Genomic DNA, 20,319 nt, shown 5'->3' with positions numbered 1-20,319 from the left:
TAGCGTACGCTTTTCTTTCTACTGGTCAACTTCTGAACCTCCTTCTCTGGGAGCTATCTCGAATTCCAGAGCTAATTATTATCTCAGAATTTTCTTTCTACAAAAAGTCAAGGGTCATTCAAAAAGAACCTTGATCTGATATGATTTGGTTAACAAAAAAATTATTGGGGTAAAATATGAGTGCACATTCCAGAAAATACAAGTGTAATTCCAGTTTATGTGTGACATGAAAACTCATTATGAGTAAACAAGAAATGGGTGAAAAATTGTAATTTATTGAAACTCAACTCAAAAAATATAAGATGCTGTAGTGTACAATATATTACACAAAGCACCCTTGGGTGCACATTCAAGTCAAGTAAGAACGCCATATCCCTTTCCCTAGCCCTCCCACCCTGGGACCTTAGTATTTGTTTCATATACAATCATGCACACTTAATTTGAAAAAGGAAGCCCCAGTATATTTTGATGTATTAATTAGCACCAAACAAGAGTACAGTTCCATTTTTTTTTTAATAAACAAACAAACAAAAAACCCAATCAATAAACCAACTGGAGAGCTAATGGACTCAGCCAATACTGCTGACGTAGATATTATACATTCATGTAAATACACAGCCTATTCTACCCTAAACAATGGTGTGGCTGGTTCTCAGCCTTTGTTCATGTTGGCTATTGTCCCCATGTTGCAGTGTTGGAGCCAGTCTGTTTCTGAAACAAAATTGTTATTTAGGAACTTCCTACACAAAGCTCATCTGTCTTTTTTGTTGGAAACAAGTCTAAAATTGGTGTGGAAAACTTTGATCTTTCAAGAACAACCACTGGCCGAAGATAATGAAGCTGTTTTAAGGCAAGCTCTCCACAGTCTGTTAATGCTTTGTCCAATACGACCCTCAGGTTTTCTAAGGAAGGAACTGTTGTTGTTTCAGCTACTATTAAAGGTGGGATTGCAGTCAAGTTCTCATGAACTGTAGAGTCACTGGAAGAATGAGGTATGTCAACTTCAGGGTCACTGTTATTCACCATATTATTTGCAGTAATATCCCCTGTTAAGTCATTACTAGATGGTGAAGAATTACTTAATGTTAAGTGCTCTGGAGGCTCCCAATCATCGAAATCATCCTCTTTCTCTTCACTTTCCTGAATAAATTTCAGAAATGAAGATTCAAATCCCATAGGTTTGTAAGTTTTCAAATCAAATGACCTGGGCTGTGAATGTTTCCTAAAACTCTCTTTTGGGACATGGGTTGAATTTTTTACAGTGTTTTCTTGCCCTGAAGTGTGCTGCCCAGTTTCTTCATCTTTGATCCTTGGTAAAGGCAGCTGGAAACTTGGGAAATAAGTCCCACTTTCAGTCCCACTGGGATTAGGTATGGAATTTTCTATTTTACAGGGAGGAGACTGAACTATATTACATTGTTCCAGAGAAGTGGTTTCTGAACTATGGTTACATTTCAAAGTTCCCCTATAGAGCAGAGCGTCTGTATCAAATGCTGGGTTGCTTTCTGCACACCCTTTCTGACCACCATCCCTTTCACCTGCATGGGAAGAATCAGTGTTCTGGAGGGGTGCACTACTGTCACCCAGGGAATGGCTGTGCTTCAGGTGCTCTGATTCACAGTTTATATTTTCTTCTTTCTTTATACAGAGCTCTGCTTCAGAAGGGGGCTCCTCCTTTATTTTGGTACCGTACTTAACACAAACAACAAGGTTTTCCATTTGTTGCTCTAAATAGGCACTGCTCATCTGATGGGTACGTTTGTAATGCCTCACTATGCTGCTCTCCAACTTTACCACAGATAAACATCCTTGAACCATGCAGGGGTACTGTGTGTGCTCAGAATGCTCTACACACATATGGAGGGCTTCAGCTCTTGTTTTAAAACTAATTGGAGCTTTCTTTTCTTTTATTAAACCACATTTTTTAGTTTTAGCATTAAATGACCTCCTGGTAGTCTGTTCAAGCCCCTGAGTGTGAGCTGTCTGACATACCTTTTCACTTCTTAGTAGCTTTTCATTTGCTACTTTCTGGCTTCTGAATAGATCATCATAATAGTCCTTATGTCTATAATATACATGTTGCGAGTAATTACTGCGATGGGTGAAAATCTGGCCACAACCATTAAGATCACAATGAATTTCATAATCTGAATGTATTTCTCCTTCAATATTATGCTGTTCCATCAAGTGGTGTTTCAACTTGCTGAATGTATAAAAAACAGCAGGGCACTGAGGCTGGTTACAGGAAAACCTTGCCACAGATTCAGTTTCAGAAAGTACTTTAGGCTCTTCAATATGGTCAAGATTATGAGAGTCACTACAGTGCTTAGCAAGAGCTTTGGAACACAGGAAACGTTTGTTACATTCCTTATATTTGCAAGCAAATATCTTTTTACATTTTACAAGTTCCCTTTTGGTTCTTGCTTTGTCTTTTTCTAAACATAATTGTTCTTTGTTGTACTGATGTACAGTTCTATAATGGCGAATCAAGCCTTTTAGATTAGTGAATGAGGAATTGCAAGTTTTATGGATACAATGGAATGGTTTATGGTATTTATTCAAAATATAACACAGGTTTCCTTTAGCAACAGTTCGCCTGCTACCTCTCCCCTCTCTTCCTTCTCCTTCTTCTCTATGGCTGCCTATTGGTGATGAAATATCAGATGTTTTACTTTCTGTTTCTTCACAAGATGACTCCAAATCTGTTTCTGAACTGCATTCATCCTTTTTAGAATGACAATGTGGCTTCTCAGAGTTACTGCTGGGATCACCTCCAAGTTCTGCAGAACAATCACCTTTCAACCTATCTACTGAGCATGGGCCTTCATGATCATATTTTTCATTGTCTAACAGTTTGTGAGTTGCTCTGTCACTGCCAATTTGATGTTTATTTTTATAATGAATCCTAAGGTGTGTTTTTCTTGTAAATGACCTTTGGCAAATATGACACTGGAATGGGGAATACCGATGCTGAAACATTGTTAACTGAAGGACTTTTTCTTTTGAATAATTATGCTTTTTAAGATAATGCATTAACAAAGCCTCTCTGGTCACAAATTCATATTTGCATCCTTGAAGCTCGCAGAAAAAAGGCTTAGCCGCCAACTGTGCAAGGTATTGACTTGGTACATTTTCATCCTGATTCTGAAAATTAAGGTCTGAGATATTAGATGAAACCGATTGAAGAGACTTAGCACCACTGGATGGGTACCCCTGCAATGACCCTGAGAAAGATCCATGTGCTATTGAGTTTTTCAAGCTTAAATGTTTCAAACGTAACAAAAGTTCCAACATAGTATCCTCTGTACATGGCCTTTTAGAAGCACAAATGGAAGCTTCTGAGGAATAACCTTGAGGCTCTCGTTTACATTTAATATGAATATTGTGATCTAGACCTTCATCTGGGGAGTCACTATTTGTATCTGAACTAGGTTTAGGATCTACATCAAACTTTGTCTGATTATGTTCATTACCTAAACAGGGAAAGAGATCTTCTGTCTTTATCTTTTTGGGTTTGAAATGGTATGGGTGTACCTTCCGTAGATGCTTCTGCATCCCTCTTGCATTTTTGTATGTGGAACTGCAGCCATCAAAACCACAGGTAAACTTAGTCCCATCAAAACAAACTGCCATACTGGAACATTTTTCTTTTAAATTGGAGGGTACAAATACCTTCTCATGAGATAATAATATATCCTGCATGGTTTCAGAGTGATCCAGTGTGTCAATTAACTCTTCATTTATTGAAGCTGAAGAACTGTGACTTAACTGATCACTGGAATTACTGTCAGAGTTTTCTTTCAGATTTTCTGCAGTTTCTGTATCTATTTGAGAACTAGCTGATCCTGTACAGAAAAGAAGATCCTCAGGTAAATGTGATCTATCAGTTTGGTCGAGGAGATGGTGCTGAGCAACACAATCTTGTTTTTCGCCTGCTGCAGACTCCTCAAGTTTCACTGATTTCTTTATGTCTCCATTTGAACCTTCAACATTATGCATCGAGAGGTGATTCTGGTATTCAATTTTGGAATAATAGAACTTTTTGCAGCCAAGAAAGTTGCAAGTATAAGATGCATCCCTAAAATGTTGTGCTTCATGGTGGTAAAGCTGTCCCAAGTCACTGAAAACAATATTACAGCCATTTAATTCACATTTATAACGAAGATCATCGTGTTTCTGTTTATGATTGAGTAGTTCATTCACGGATCCAAACCTAGCGTAACAGTCTATAGACACACACATATAAGGTTGAGGACCACAATGCACTTGTTCATGTTCTCGCAGGTGAAAAGCAGACATGAAATGCCTTCGACAATAAGTACACTTCTCTCTTCTATTTTTCATATCCAAGTAGTGCTTGGCATTTTCATCATTATTTTGGTGTTCAGCTTTAAGATGCACACTTAAGTATTTAAACTGTTTAAACACACGGGAGCAGTCTGTACCAGGACATGGATACAAATCTCTGTCTTGCAGGTGGCAATCTTCTAATTTGCTGAATGTGACATATTCATGAGACTCTCCTTTGGCTTGTTCATTCAATGACTGATTTTGCTCCAGGGTTGCAGAGGGGCTCTTGGGACAAATATTCTTTTGAGAGCCTTTCAACAGTAATTTCTTTCTAGAGCGTTCCCTTCTGCTTGGTGGCATTTTAACATGTTCCATTACATGAGGAACAAATATTTCTTTTCTCTTGAACTTTCTAATACAAACTGGACAGGTGTAAATTCCATCTTCCATATGCATTTTAGAATGATGAAGAATCCGGGCCTCTATACATTCTCGCTTACATAACAAACAGAAAAATTTATACTGAAGCCATCTCTGATATCTTTCAGAAGAACCAATGGGTTTTTTGTCTCTTTTCTCCTTATGCTGATCTGTCAAATCTCTTCTTCTATATTGTTTATCTTCTTTACCTTCATCATAATCACTGAGAAATGACTCTAAAACATCTGTATCATTAATTGACATTTCATAGCCACTTAAATCATCATCAGAATCTGAGGCTTCTTGTCCTAGGAGTTGGTGGCAGTGTCGTTTTAAAGTTTTCCAGTCCCAAAATTCAGGATCAAAAGGCCAGTGGGCTTTTAAAGCTAGTAAGAGCTCACATCGAAGAGAATTTGGAACAGGTGCATTTTCTTCATCAAATTTTTGATCTGGTTGCAAATATAATTCTTCCAACATATTAAATCCATCCAAACTGGGTTCAATTAAGAATTCTGTAAGCTGACAGGCTCGTCTAACTTCTAAATCCTCTGGTAAAAGACAGGAAATTGTTTTACAAACTGATGCCTTCATTTCCTCATCCTCACTTGATCTGAGTTGAAGAGCTCTGACACATAATAAAATTGACACCCCAAGACCAGCATCTTGTGCCTGTAAGAAAGAGAGAAGGAAAGTCATTGTTAAATATATAGAGAGATAAAATTAATTCTCATTAATAAGGTATTTTAGCTCTCGAAACCTTTAGACTTCTTAAATTCCATTTTAAATCTTGGTTCGTGCAAATTACATTTAGCTCCTTCCTGTTTCAAGAAGCAAAGTACTGTATTAGAAAGATGTTACAACCATGAACAACAATCGGGACTGGGGCTGAAGCTCAGTGGCAGAGTACTTGCCTAGCACATGTGAAGCACTGGGTTCAATCCTTAGCGCACCACATTAAAAAAATAAAGACATGCTGTCCATCTACAACTATAAAATAAATAAAAAGTTCATTAAAAGAAAAAAGAAGTCTTAACCCTCAAGGTAATTATCTATGTGTCAAATATATAAACAATAAATATGTATGAGTTAAGAGGAATCCAGGACAAATGAGGATTTAAAAATGGTGGTAAGCTGGGTAAAAAGGAAACAGGTACAGAATTTAGTCTAAAACTGAATTCAATTTAAGGAACTCCACTGTTTCATGAACACCTGTTTTTTTTTTTTTTTTTTCACAACAAAAGCTAAAATAATGATTCTTTTCTATTTTCTTGTAAAAGAATTTAGTACTTCATAGACATAGGTGAACTAAATCTCAGTTTTTCCATGGAAAAATATCAGGAATTAGAAAATCTATCAGAGCAAATTCTCAAAAATAGTAAAAAATCAGGAAGATGATCTTGTCATGAGGTAAAGATTAGTGTATACAAAATAATTATTTATTTGAGAGGCTAAAATGGAATGTTAGAATAGCATGAGAAAAGAAGTGGGATATGTGGGACAATGGTTTAAAATACAGTGACTAAAAGTACAGACCTTAAAGTCAGAATCTAATGGTCTTTGAACATGATTTACTAAAGGGATGAATTCCTCAACTCCCTTTACTATCAGTTACTTAACTGGTAAATTAACAAAAGTGGTAGAATTAGATTTTTCTACTAAGTGTTATAAAAATGAAAAATGAAATAAGATAATGTAAAGTGGGCTGGGGATATAGCTCAGTTGGTAGAGTGCTTGCCTTGCATGCACAAGGCCCTGGGTTTAATCCCCAGCACCACAAACGCACATGCATACACACACACACACACACACACACACAAAGGTAATATAATAGTGATCCCTACACTGCTGGCATACTCAACAGAATACCATGTAAAATAACTGAGAATAAATTCCACTATTAAACTCAGAAAACATTTGCTAAGCAATTATTTGTATTAGGCATCATTCTAAATACTGGAAACATATACTATTAGTTTACAGAAACTATTAGTTATCATAACTAATGATATGATATTAGTTATCATAGGCACTTATTCTAAAGAAACTCTTTTGCATACATTGTCCTCATATGCAGATAAAAAACCCCAAGGCTCAGGAGGTTAAACTATCCAATGGCAACACCAGCTAGTGGGTAGAGGAGCAAGGATTTAAACATATGGCATATTTCCAGAGCCAAAGGTCCTAACCACTTTTATTATAGATACTGACCCCAATCTTAACTGATTTGGCTATATTCCACGTGCCCTTGATACAAATATGCCAAGCCACTCTTTTTTTTTTTTTTTTTTTTTTTTTTTTTTGTGGTACTGGGGATTGAACCCAGGGCCTCAAGCACTCTACCAACTGAGCTATCTTCCCAGCCCGCCAAGCCACTCTTGTTCTGGCAGCTTCCTGATTAAAATCCACCAATTTCTTCAAAATTCAGCTCCACATTCCATATCCTGATTCTAATTTATTCATTATTCCTTTAGCGATTAAGTTCTTGACAGATCTGTTCAGAATGTGTAATGGTATTTCCAGTTATTTTTCTTCCAAAAGTGTTAAAAATTTCACCATCTCAACCAGATTAGGGTGTTTAAGAAAAAATGGACATTCAGTGCAGTTTGCTTCATACAGTCTTCCAAAAGGAGTTAAGTAATAATCACTTGGTGAGAGCCTGTGAATTATTTTAAAATTTACCTGACTTCCTCCAAGTCCTCTATGCTCTTACTTAAAAATGACAACCTTATATCACTTTATGCTATTATCAAGAGATCCAAGCCAGGCATGGTGGCACACACCTGTAATCCTAAGCAGCTCAGGAGACTGAGGTAGGAGGATTGCAAGTTTAAAGCCAGCCTCAGGAACTTAGTGAGGCTAAAGCAATTCAGTGAGACCCTGTCTCAAAATAAAATACAAAAAAGGGCTGGGGATGTGGCTCAGTGGTTAAGTGCCCTTGAGTTCAAACCTTGGCACTAAAATCCATCCATCCATCCATCCATCCATCCATCCATCCATCCATCCATCCATCCATCCATCCATCCAGTCTAGCCCAGACTGCTGTGAACAAGGCAGCACATCTCTCTCATTTGCAGCTTCTTTATTATTAAGGAGACGGGATTAAACCAGACAAAGTCACGTTTTCCAGTAGAACAATACCATAATATATTACATCAAAAATGAAAATATATTAAATGGTCATATTGAACTATGTCCAAGATGATCCCCCTTCTCACATCTACTTCAAAGCAACCACATAGCAGTACTTTGGATTAGACAAAGGGGAATGAAGGCAAGGGAGTGGAGATAGGAAAAGGAAAGATAGTAGAATGACTTGGACATTACTTTCCTGTGTTCATATATGAATAAAGGACCAGTTTAACTCCACATCATGTACAATCTACAGAATGGGAAGTTAAACTCCATGTATGCATAATATTCAAAATACATTCTAGTCATATATAACCAAAAAGTACAAATACAAAATTAAAAAAACAACAACAACCACATTTACATTGATTTTGCCTCACTAATTTTAAAGTCCTAGATATACTCATGAAACTGAAAAGTCATCCTTTTCACTTGACTTTCTCAAGTCACAGAATCAAAGTTCAATTATTCTGAGTACCTCCAAATGATGGTCTGGCTTAAGCTCTTTATTTGTAGAAAACTAGAGCACAGAAAATAAAGAGGCACTCTTTTAAGGACCTTTCTATTATATACTATTGCCTTCTGCAAGAGACCCAATGCCCATACAGGATTTTCAGCATCATTAACCTCACCCATCCCAAGATTTTGTGTGTCTTTTGTTGTTGTTGATTTTTGATACCAGGGATTGAACCCAGGGACGCCACAACCCAGTCCTTTTTTATATTTTATTTAGAGACAGGGTCTTGCTAAGTTGCTGAGGTTAGCTTTGAACTCATGATCTTCCTGCCTCAGCCTCCCAAGCCACTGGGATGCAGGCATGTGCCACCACACCCAGCTGGGCTGTGTCTTGTTGTTAGTTGCTTTTTAACATCCTTTTCTCTTTTCTACAAAAACAACACCTTTTTTAACCAGTTACAGAGCCACCTGTAATAATGAACATACTCCCTAGGCTCCACAATCCCTTTCCCAGTACTGAGGATCTAACCCACGGGTGCTCTATCATGGAGTTACATCTCCAGCACTCTTTGGAGAAAGGGTCTCACTAAGTTGCCCAGGCTGGCCTCAAACTTCCAATCCTCCTGCCTCAGCCTCCTGAGTAGCTGGGATTATAGATGTGTGCCAGTGTACCTGGTTACTAGCCTCTCTTGCAGCTAGATATGGTCACATGCTTGTGTGTATGTTTTGGGGAAACGGTGAGTCATGGTGTGATTTGTCCTACCCTCATCTTTTTCTTCCTGCTATCTGGAATGGAAACCTTACAGCTAGGATTGGAATGGTTAGGTCTTAGAACATGAAGTGGAACTTGTATTGATGACAGATAAAAGGAACCTGGCTTTTTGATATGTGGAGTCACTAAAGCAACCTTGCCTATCTATCTGGACACCTGCATTTCTATATGAAAAAGGGAGAAACTTCTATCTGCTTTGAGCTATTACCATTGTATGACAGCTTCCATTTGCAATAGAACTAGAGTCTAGATGATATAGACTAAAAACACTACTCTCTTTAAAAGAGCTGGAGTTTCCATTTTTATTTATTTATTTACTCATTTATGTATTTATTTTGATACTGGGGATTGAACTCAGAGGTGCTTATTAACCAGTGACCCACATCCCCAGTCCTTTTTAAAATTTTTTTTTATTTTCAGACAGGGTCTCACTAAATTGCTTAGGCTGGTCTTGAACTTGCAACCCTCCAACCTCAGCCTCCTGAGTTGCTGGGATTACAGGCATACACCACTGCACCTGGCTCAATTTTCATTTTCTTAGAGGTAGGGTCTCACTTATGTTACCCAGGCTGGTCATGATCTCACAATCCTCCTGCCTTAGCCTGAGCAGTTGGGATGGCAGGTGCACACCACAGCATCCAGTATGGAGTCTCAATTCGAAAGGCATTCTATACTCACTCCTCTTTCACCTACCAATTCATATGTCGTCTACCCTTTACACCAATTATTGTAAGGCAATTATGGCAAAAAGTGCCCTAGACTTATATTCAAGAGAAATGGTTCTGATTCTATAATCAAATTGGTGGACAGCAAATTTCTTGGCCCAGTTCAGAAACTCACTTTCTCTAATCATCTAACAGCTTTTCCATTTTCTATAACAACTCCTAGTAGACTCTGACTTTTATATCATCTTTTCCCCTTAAGCATAAGTTGAATCTGTAAATACAGTTTCTAGGAATTGAGATAATTTTGGCCGATAGCCAGAAAGAAAAGACAGACCTATAACTATAAGGAACTGAATTCTGTCAATAAAAATGAGCTTGGAAATGAATTTTTTGTAGTTTCCCATAAGAAACTTACCTTGGCTGACACCTTGATTTTAGCCTTGTGACACTCTGGGCAGAGGACATTTTTACCCTTTCCTGTCTTCAATGGAGAAGACTAGATCAACGTATTTCAAGTAAAGGATAGGATATGGAACATTGCATTGGGGAAGGTGAATGGATTATCAAAGATGCAACGGTTCCTTGACATTAATAAACACACTTCTTGGATGATACCAAATAAGTAACCCTTAAAACATAAAATCATGAACCTTTATAGGTACAGGCATATTAAAAGCTCAGACATGAGTAGACACTAAGAAAAAAAAAAAATATATAGAGTATAACATAACTCTCATTCCATGCCCCTACGAGAATAAGGTTTTGTTTAGGACACTTCATCTCATTTCAGTAAAAACCTTTACTCAAAATATTTAACTTATCTTCTATTTGTCTGTACAGAAGTTTATAACTTGTATTAAAAAAAGTTTATTTTTTCAACTACTCTATTATTGGATTTTCTAGATTGAAATCTAGAAAAGGTACCACTCCATTGCCAAGGAGGTAAAAACAATTTATTTTCTTCATTTATAATACTATGTTAATTAGCAAGCAAACCTGCCTGTAAAAAAATATACAGCATTATTCTAGGAAAAGATACAGGAAACATAATCTTCCCTTCCCCTAGGGGAGATGGTCTTCACTTCAAATTGCTACTTTCCATTAAAGAAATCAGCAACAATGAATCTGTGGATTCCTAAGAAGACAATATGCAGAAACAATTTTATTAAACTTCATTATCTTTCCTTTTCCCTTATCTAACAGCAATTGCCTAAGGAGTTAATACATCACTCATTTCTTCTTTTTAGCCACAACCGACATAGAAAGCATACATTACTCACTTCAGTCTGTATAACTCTAATCAAGCAAAACAAATGCTGCTGTGTTTTAGCTATGACACCAAATTGGCGACAGCGCTCCAAAAAAGTATCTAAAGAAGGGTCAATTCTTCTTTGCAGTTTACTCCAAAAGAGAGTCAGTTCCCTGCAAAAAAAAGAAGAAAATATTATGTTAAAGCATTTAAAGCAACTGGTATGAACTATTCCACTCCGAAAAACCTCCCAAATTGGTAACATTGTTAAGAATTCTCTCTGAAAATTCCAATTTACTTCTTTTTTGTTTGCAGAAAATCAAAATCAGTGAAAGACTACTTCCTTTACGATGGCATATAAAAATTTTTAATTTAGATTCCACCTTGTTCTGAAAGGTCTTATCTTTAACATTGGTTATTAATTATACTGACTGAATTACCTGCTAGCCTAATAGGAAAGCATCATTAGACTATACTACCAATGAAATCAATAGAGTTAATAAAGAGTCTATGGGCACACTTCTACACTGATCTTACTGGGTCTTTCCTGCTCTAAAATGTCATGATGCTACTTAAGCTTGTATTTTGGAATGTTTAAATACTAATAAAAGGACATAAAAAGGCACTCCAGGAAATGGCCAACACCCAGAAATCCTAAAAATATTCATTATGAAAATGAAGGAAAGCTTGAAGAGAATAAATTAGATAAAAATATTTAATAGGTAAGAGGAAATACTAAAGCAAAAGCACTGGAAAACTGAAAACCACCAAGAACAGAAATGTTAATGTAAAATATGAATTCAAGGAAAGTCAATGGCAAAACAGAAGAGAATGCTATCACTTAAAAAAAGTAGCTCTTTGAAGTACAACTTCAATGGATATTATATATTATTTGAGTGTTTTTCATAAAAAAGCTCACATTATTTTCATAAGTCAGTTTTTAAACACAGATGTTTGTTATCGTGCTATTAACAGATTATTCTTTTTCTTTTTCTGTTTTTGCAGTACTGGGGATTGAACCAAGGGGTATTCTACCAAGGGGTACTGAATTACAGTTCCTGCCTATTTATTTGTCTTATTTATTTATTCATTTATTTATTTTTGGTGCTAGGGATTGAACGCAGGGGCTTTTAATGAACAAGCCATATCTGCAGTCCCTTTTTATATTTTATTAGAGACACCCAGCTCCAGCCCTTTTTATTTTTTATTTTGAGACAGGGTCTTGGCTAAGTTCCTGAGGTTGTTCTCAAACTTGCAATCATCCTATCTTATTAGCCTCCTAAGAAGCTGGGATTACAGTGCGTGTGCCACTGTACCTAGCTAACACAGACTATTCTAAGAAGCAGAAAACAAACCTGGGGCTTAAAAAATGAAAATGGCTTTTTTTTTTTTTAAATGCTGAGGACCAAACCCAGGACCTGATGCATGCTAGGCAACTGCTCAATGGTAATTGAGCTATACTTCCAACCTCCAAACACCTATTTTTATAATAGTCTGAAAATAAACATTTAATAGAATTTATTTTCTTATGTTTCTTAAGTGGTAACTGGGGCTATCACAAGGTGAAATTCTCCTTCTTTTCTGGTACCAGGGATTGAACACAGGGGCCAGGAACACGGGGCACTTACAGCCCCAGCCCTTTTTATTTTCAAACAGGGACTTGCTAAGTTGCTGAGGCTGTTATTGAATTTGTAATCCTCCTGCCTCAGCCTCCTGAGTTGCTGGGATTTCAGGTATACACCACCACACCTGGTCATAAGGTGAAATTCTCTCTCTTTTTTTTTTTCCTTGGTGCTGGGGATTGAACCCAGGGCCTCAAGGCAAGCACTCTACCCACTGAGCTATTTCCCCAGCCCTGAAACTCTTAAGTAGGAATAAAACCTGCTTCAAAGATAGAAGCAAATCCAGTGTCTCAAAATACATATCAAAGCTTATAATATCTAATGAATAACATTAAATTAAGATGACTTTAAATATGTGTCTTTATATATTTGACCAGTGCTGCTCTCCTAATTGGAAATAAAAATTGAGGTAGGCTAGCTTTGAAAATAGCTACCAGCCAGGCAAAATGAGATGATTATTTTTATACTCACAAGATTGCTTTATTCAGATTTAAGTGTCTTAACAGAAACTTCTGAGAATAGTACAAAATTGTAAAGAACAAAGGAAATTAAGAATTATATATGTGCCCAGAGAGAAAAAGGAGTATCTTTCAAAATATATAGAGCCCCAAAATGCTTAATTTGGAATAATTCAAGTCCTAGACATTCTGATTTACTATTTTAAAAAGCATTTGAAAAACCTAGGTTTTCAACCTACCTTTTAAAACCACTTTAGCAGATTTGCCTAACTTTAAACTTGTAGCTAGTCAGTGAATTTTAGATAGTTGACGTTGTTTACATTTTATCTTCATAATTGTAACTGGCTTTGATAATGTCGTGCAGTTCAAATAGGATTTCACATTTATGTCTTAACTCCAAATAAGCATGATCAAAAAACAGCATACTGTTACATGTTGTATATTTGCAAAGCTACAAATCAATGGTCTACAACTACTGTTACCCATTCAACATTCAAACATATAAACATGCCTGAAACCATGACAACCAGTGTACTACTCCTGAGAAGGTGAAGATTAGTATTCAACTATCCATTCAAATCTGCATAATGAAACACAGAAATCACCAGGCAACAGTAATTAAAAGCCTGCTGGATCATATATGTACTAGGACAAATTCTTCTTCAATTATTACAATATAGGGGAGATATTAAAATATTTAAAAAATGACTGTATTCTAAAGAAGGTCACTACAATAGTAATTGATCCCATGATCTTTTTCCTTACAAAATTCAGTTGAATAAAACACATGTTGGTCTTTACCAGGTGCTGGGGACACAATTGTGAATTAGAAAACACTCATAATCCTGATATATCATAGTTCAGTTGGTGCAGAATGGACAGGTAAATACAAAATTTCAATATACAAAATTTAAGGTCAAATAAGTTACAAAAAGCAAAGACCAGTCCGTCAAATATTGACTGAAAGGAGGTTCAAAATTCAACTGTATGATTTTATTTTTAGAGTAGCAGCAGTAATTACACATTGATGGTACATCAATCTTATTGGAATGGTTACCTTTTTTGTTTGCAAGGTTACTGGAATTATATTACCAATGCTAGACATCTACAGGGTGTTTACTACTCCAGTGTTTCTTTCTTTTTTTTTTTTTTCTTTTTTCTTTTTTTCAGATAGTCAAAAATCTTCTGGGGTTTATGAATAAACTAAGTGATAAACCTTTTAAGAAAAATAATTTGGTGACTGTTGTAGTTTTCTTTCTTTTTTTAAAAATTTTATTATGGTTTGTATATGTCTCTGAAGAAAACATCTCAACAAATAAAAAAATGTTCTGGGTGCTAGTTACATGGTCTACATTTGAAATATTATCTTCATGATGACCTCATTCAAGAATGATACTTGAAAGAAATAAATGCTAGCATATGGGTTTAGGGGGAAAAAAAAAAACTCCCCCAAAATAAAAATAAATGCGACAGTTTTTATTACTTTTATTATGGTATTTCAATTTTGTCACATTTTAAAAATTCTTGGCTGGGCACAGTGCTGAACATCTGTAGTCTCAGCAGCTCAGGAGGCTGAGACAGGAGGATCATGAGTTCAAAGCCAGCCTTAGTAGAAAGCCAGGCACTAAGGAACTCAACAAAACCCTGTCTCTAAATAAAGTACAAAATAGGATTGGGGATGTAGTTCAGTGGCTGAATGCCCTTCAGTTAAATCCCTGGCATCCCCCTCCCCCCGCCCCCAAAAAAAGCTCTACTGATACTTCTCATATCAAAGCTACCTTTTTTGTTCATTTGTTTTTGGGTCGTGCTGGGGATAAAACCCAAGGCCTATGCATGCTAGGCAAGCATTCAAAATTACCATTTAGTAAAAGACTTCTAAACAAATACTTCACAGTCCCAACATCCTGAACACAGAAAACCTCCAGTGTTAATAAAAGAATCTATCCTATTTGAAAAGAATTTGTGGAATTAATATTTCCTAGTAAAATTCACTGTTTTACTTTATGGCTATCCTAACTCCACTATCCCACTCCAATAATCCCTCCCCAAAAACCTATGAAAACATGGAAGGGTTAAAAAAATTAGATTCTATTTCTCTTTGAATTGCTTAGAAGACACTTACTTTTAACAAACTGAAGTGACTAACATTTTCTTTCCTTTACTCATTATAGCTTCTCAGGAGTCAAGAGAAGAAATCCCTGTTAATCCCTTCCTGCTGCAGGGCAACATCATTAATCCTAAAGCCACTAACATCTTTGGAAAAGTGAATGGTGGCTGAGTGAAGAAGGGAAGAAAAAAAATTTATGGGGCAATGTAAAAGGGAAGCTGTGTCAGGAATATTAAAAGAACTGTGCATATATCTATAACACATTCTATATATGATTTTATTTTTTTCTTTGCATAAAGAACCTAGCTGTAATCAGCAGATATCATTTCATTACTGACAATAAAATCAATTTAATTATAACAAGAAAAACTGCAGAACTAAATGTATCTGTTATATACTGAATATATATATACTGACTATATACTGAAGTTAAAATCTCTAATCTCTAGATTTCTGATGATGAAAAACTTCCACTTGATTTAGTAAAACTAAACACTGCTACTCAATAATTCTTTTTTCTAATATCACTTATTTGGTTTCCTATCAAAATACCCACAATGATTACTACAAAATGTATTTAGTTCCTATCCCATGATCTCTTTTCTCACAAGATATAACTTTGGCATAATGGTCTTTGTGGTAGACTACAGTATCAAGTTTAACCTGTGCCAAGGGAATAAGCCAACAGAAGAAATGCACTAATTAGATTAGGAGTTTAAAATCTTGGGTCTAATCTCTGCTTTATTACCTGGGACTTGAGACCTTGGGCAATCACAAGATTTCTTTAGTCACTATGATCCTTTATTGCCATATCGTGTAATGATTATGATAAAGACTGGGTAAGATAATTTACTATACACAAATAATATTTCTATATAAAATAGTAAAAAAGAATAAAAAAAAGTAACTACACAAACAGACATGGCTACTTCAAGTCAATGAAGGCTGAAGTACATGAAAGGATTTACAGGCCTGGGGATCTAGTTCAGTTGGTAGAGTGTTTGCCTCATGAGCACAACGCCCTGGGTTCAATCCCTAGCATCTCAAAAATAAAAAAAAAGAAAGGATTTACTAGGTTTTCTTTAAAACAAAATGCTGTTTTCAACATAAATAATCTGTAGGTTCAAAAGTATTCTGGGGTCCCCTAATCAAGATCATGCAAAGACAACCTAGTCATACAGCTTCCTCCCTTGCACCTCTCTGCAAATACTTTGGTGAACAATGAGTACCTCTTTCTAATATCCAATATCATTATCTACACCCCCTAACCTAATACTGACTCTTACATTTTAGAATTTTCCTATGTATCAGGTTTGTCCCTCTGGTCTAAATAGATCCAATACAGTTACAATTAAAGAACCACGGGTACACTTATTGGTGCTTTTTTTTTTTTTAAGCAAGTACTATACTCTGCAGGCAAACAAGATATAAACCAAAATAAGGCAATTCAGTTATATAGTGGCAAAGTTGCAAAAGAGATTAGTACTCAAATCGATTTTCTTTTCTGGTACAAATATGACCTGGAAACTAAATAATCTGATCCTTTTCACTGTGGGTTTCCAAATAGGAGGGGCAAAGACTACCAGGAGATACTAATAAATGTAAAGGAAATCATTCTAATACCAATTTATTTCATATGGACATAATTTTTTACAAGGTATGAGACATATATTGAAGTCAACAGACAACCCTCTGTGGGAAGAACATGAGGAACTTCTGCTTCTTGACTAAATTAAGGGGATATTTTTATTTAGATGATTTCACTTGGGAGCAAGATTTATCATATCATCATTTAATTTACTAAGACTTTATATCTGAAACAAAACAGTATTTCACATAAGCCCCTAAATGCTATAACATTCTAACAAAACATATACAAACTAAATATACTTACCAAGAGCAATACACACTTGCAGTTTGGAGCTGCTGGGTAAGGTAAGTTGTACAAAGAACAAATGCTGTGTTATCCTGACCCTCAGATTCCAGGTTACAAATGATGTCTAGTATTTCCTTGCAGTCCACCTTTGCAATCTATCAAAAATGAGATGACTAAGTTAAAGAGAAAATATTGGTGACTTTCCTATAAACTCTGTTATGTAATAACAAAACCTCCTTATAGTATTTTTTATCTTTGATAACTGTGGAGGCAGAAATTTTCTTCTGTTGACTAGTGGCTGTATAGTACTGCATAAATAGTTCACATGGGAAAATATTAAACAGAGAAGGGAACTGACACTTCGAAAGAACTTCCACTACATTCCCAACACAGATATAAACATTGTATATAGTTTAAAAAAAAAACATATGAGTCAAATTTTGCATAATAACCTTAGTTATTTTTGCCTTGAAGTATAATCATCTCTTTTTCTGCTTTTGATTCTTTTTCTTGTTTTTTAACCAATTTTTCTCAGGTCAATCTAGTTATAGGTATTAAAATACATGGCTTGCCCTTACTGCCAAGTAGGGCCAAAGGAGTTCAAAAACTGTTTTAAATATAAATGGTATATTAACATTATTTTTTTCAGCTGGGCCTGGTGGTGCATGCCCGAAATCTCAGGAACTTGGGAGGCTGGGGCAGGAAGATTAAAGGCAGTCTCAGCAACTTCACAAGAACCCTGTCTCAAAAGAAAAAAGAAAAAAGGGCTGGGGGCCATGTACAGTGTTGAACACCTGTAATTCCAGCAGATCAGGAGGCTGAGGTAAGAGGACTGGGAGTTCAAAGCCAGCCTCAGCAACTTAGTGAGGCTCTAAGCAACTCAGCAAAACCCTGTCTCTAAATAAAATACAAAAAAGGGCTGGAGATATGGCTTAGTGGTTAAGTGCCCCTGGGTTCAAATCCTGGTACCAAACAACAACAACAACAACAACAGCACAGGGCTGGGGATGTAGCTCTGTGGCAAAAAGCCCCAGGGTTCAATCTCTAGTACCCCAAATAAATAAATAAATATTTTAAGAAATCAGTTTTTCATTACATTTGAAAAAATATTTGTATCAATTAGTTTCTGGATTTTTTTGTTTGTTTGTTTGTTTTCAAGACAGGGTCTTGCAATTTTTTGGTTCAGGCCAGTCTCAAACCTCTAATGTTTAAGTGATCTTCCCATCTCCGCCTCCCAAGTAGCTGGGAGTACAGGTGTGTGCTATTATGCCCAGCTTATGAGTTTGTTTTTTTTTTTAAACAATTAGAATTCTTTTTAGAAATACATCGTTCTCATTTATACTATTTAAAGAAATCTTTAAAAATTTTTTTTCCTCTTTGGTACTGAGGATTGAACCAGGTGTGCTTTGCTACTGAATTATATCTTTTTATTTTGAGACGGTGTCTAAGGTTGCTCAAACTTGTGGTCTTCCCGCATCAGTCTCCCGAGTCACTGGGATTACAGGTGTGTGCCACTGCATCCAGCTTATTTAAAGGAATCTTTAAAAAACAACAACAACAAAAACCTTGGGGGGAAAAAGCCAAATTTTGGGGGACTTTCCTTCTATAGTGTAAAAGAGGATAAAATGAGAATCGAACATTTAAAAGACCTTTTCTCATTCTACTTTATCATTTCTCTTAGTAAACAGCACATCAAGAACATAATCTCCTAACTGTTAGCATTAGAAATACCATTTATATTGGGCATCAAATATACAAAACAGGGATAATCTCAGCACAAATGTGATATGTACCACAGCAAAAGAGGTAAACAAATCAACTCCTCCAGAGTGCTATCAAGTTGCAGGAGGTGGTTCTAAGTCCTCAATTTAGTAAGATCTTAACACAGGAGGAGAAAGGCTTCTTTCAAAGCTCAGGCCATTTTCTCATAGAATCTTTTTTGTTATGATTTAAATATGAGGTGTCCCCCAAAATCTCATGTGGGTGAGAAAATGCAAGAAGGTTTAAAAGTGAAATGATTGTCATGAGAGCCTTAACCTAATCACTGCATTAACACACTGATAGGGACTAACTTGGCAGTAACAGTAGGTAGGCAGGGTGTGGCTGGAGGAGGTGAGTCCCTGGGGGTGTGCCTTTAAGGTTTATATTTTGTCCTGGTGGTGACAGCTTTCTGTTTCCTGGTTCCATGTCCTGACCTACTTTCCTCTGCCACATTATTCTGCCATAATGTTCCGCCTTACCTGGAGCCAGTTATCTAATGGACTGAGACCTCTGAAACCATGAGCCCCAGAATAAACTTCTCCTCTTAAAAAATTGTTCTTATTACTCAGCCATAAAGAATGATAAAATTATGGCATTTGCAGGCAAATGGATGAAATTGGAGAATATCATGCTAAGTGAGATAAGCCAATCTCAAAAAGCCAAAGGACGAATGATATCGCTAATAAGTGGAGGATGACACATAATGGGGGGGAGGGAAGGGTTAGTATTAGGATTAGAGTTAGGGAGGGGGGCAAGTATGGAGGAAGGAAGTACTGTATAGAGGGTAAAGAGGGGTGGGAGGGGTGGGGGGAAGGGAAAAAATAACAGAATGAATCAAACAACATTACTCTATGTAAATTTATGATTACACAAATGGTATGCCTTTACGCCATGTACAAACAGAGAAACAACATGTATCCCATTTGTTTACAATAAAAAAAAAAAAATAAATAAATAAATAAATAAATAAAACCATAAAAAAAAAAAATTGTTCTTGATGAGGCTTTTGGTCACAGTGGTAGAAGAGCTGACTAAAATACCTAACTTCTAAGACTATGTTATTAGAATCCCCATCAATCACTTTCAAATTCCTCCTTTATAGCGTTTATCACAACTGCAATTCAATAATTTTCTGAGTGATTGATTACCATCTGTCTTCTCTGCTAGAATATAAAATCCATGAGGTCAAGGATTAGGTAAAATTTTGTTCAAAACTTAGCATTTATCACAGACTTTGGACCATAGAAGACATTCAGTAAATAGGTTATCAATGAACAGAATAAATGAATCAGGTTTAGTCGAGGTAAGTAAACCTTAGACAATTCTGTGTTCTCTAATCTTCTCCAAAATAATGTGTAGTGAGTTAAGAGCAATAGTGTAGTATAATGGTTAAGAGCATCATTTCAGAACCAGAGTTGGAGCTACTGGATAAGGTAAGTTGTATAAAATCTTACTGTGCAGATTTTATTCCCCCTCTCTTGTTAACAGTGGTGTATGGTAAGATACATAAATTC

At 36.1% G+C, this 20,319-nt stretch overlaps 1 protein-coding gene across 1 annotated transcript in view; it reads right to left on the bottom strand.

Annotated features, from left to right (window-relative positions):
- Positions 1 to 255: 255 nt before the first annotated feature.
- The window catches only part of RLF (RLF zinc finger), a 72,984-nt gene continuing 52,920 nt past the window's right edge, over positions 256 to 20,319 (bottom strand). Inside the window, 3 exon segments of the mRNA XM_079113936.1 lie at positions 256 to 5,379; positions 11,013 to 11,154; positions 17,063 to 17,199. Coding sequence (XP_078970062.1) covers positions 730 to 5,379; positions 11,013 to 11,154; positions 17,063 to 17,199 — 4,929 coding nt within the window. The 3' untranslated portion in view covers positions 256 to 729.

This window comes from Sciurus vulgaris (genome assembly GCF_902686455.1).
Source record: "Sciurus vulgaris genome assembly, chromosome: 1".
Classification (NCBI taxonomy): domain Eukaryota; kingdom Metazoa; phylum Chordata; class Mammalia; order Rodentia; family Sciuridae; genus Sciurus; species Sciurus vulgaris.
The sequence above is the reverse complement of the archived record's forward strand: the minus strand, read 5'-3'. Positions and strand labels throughout refer to the sequence as shown.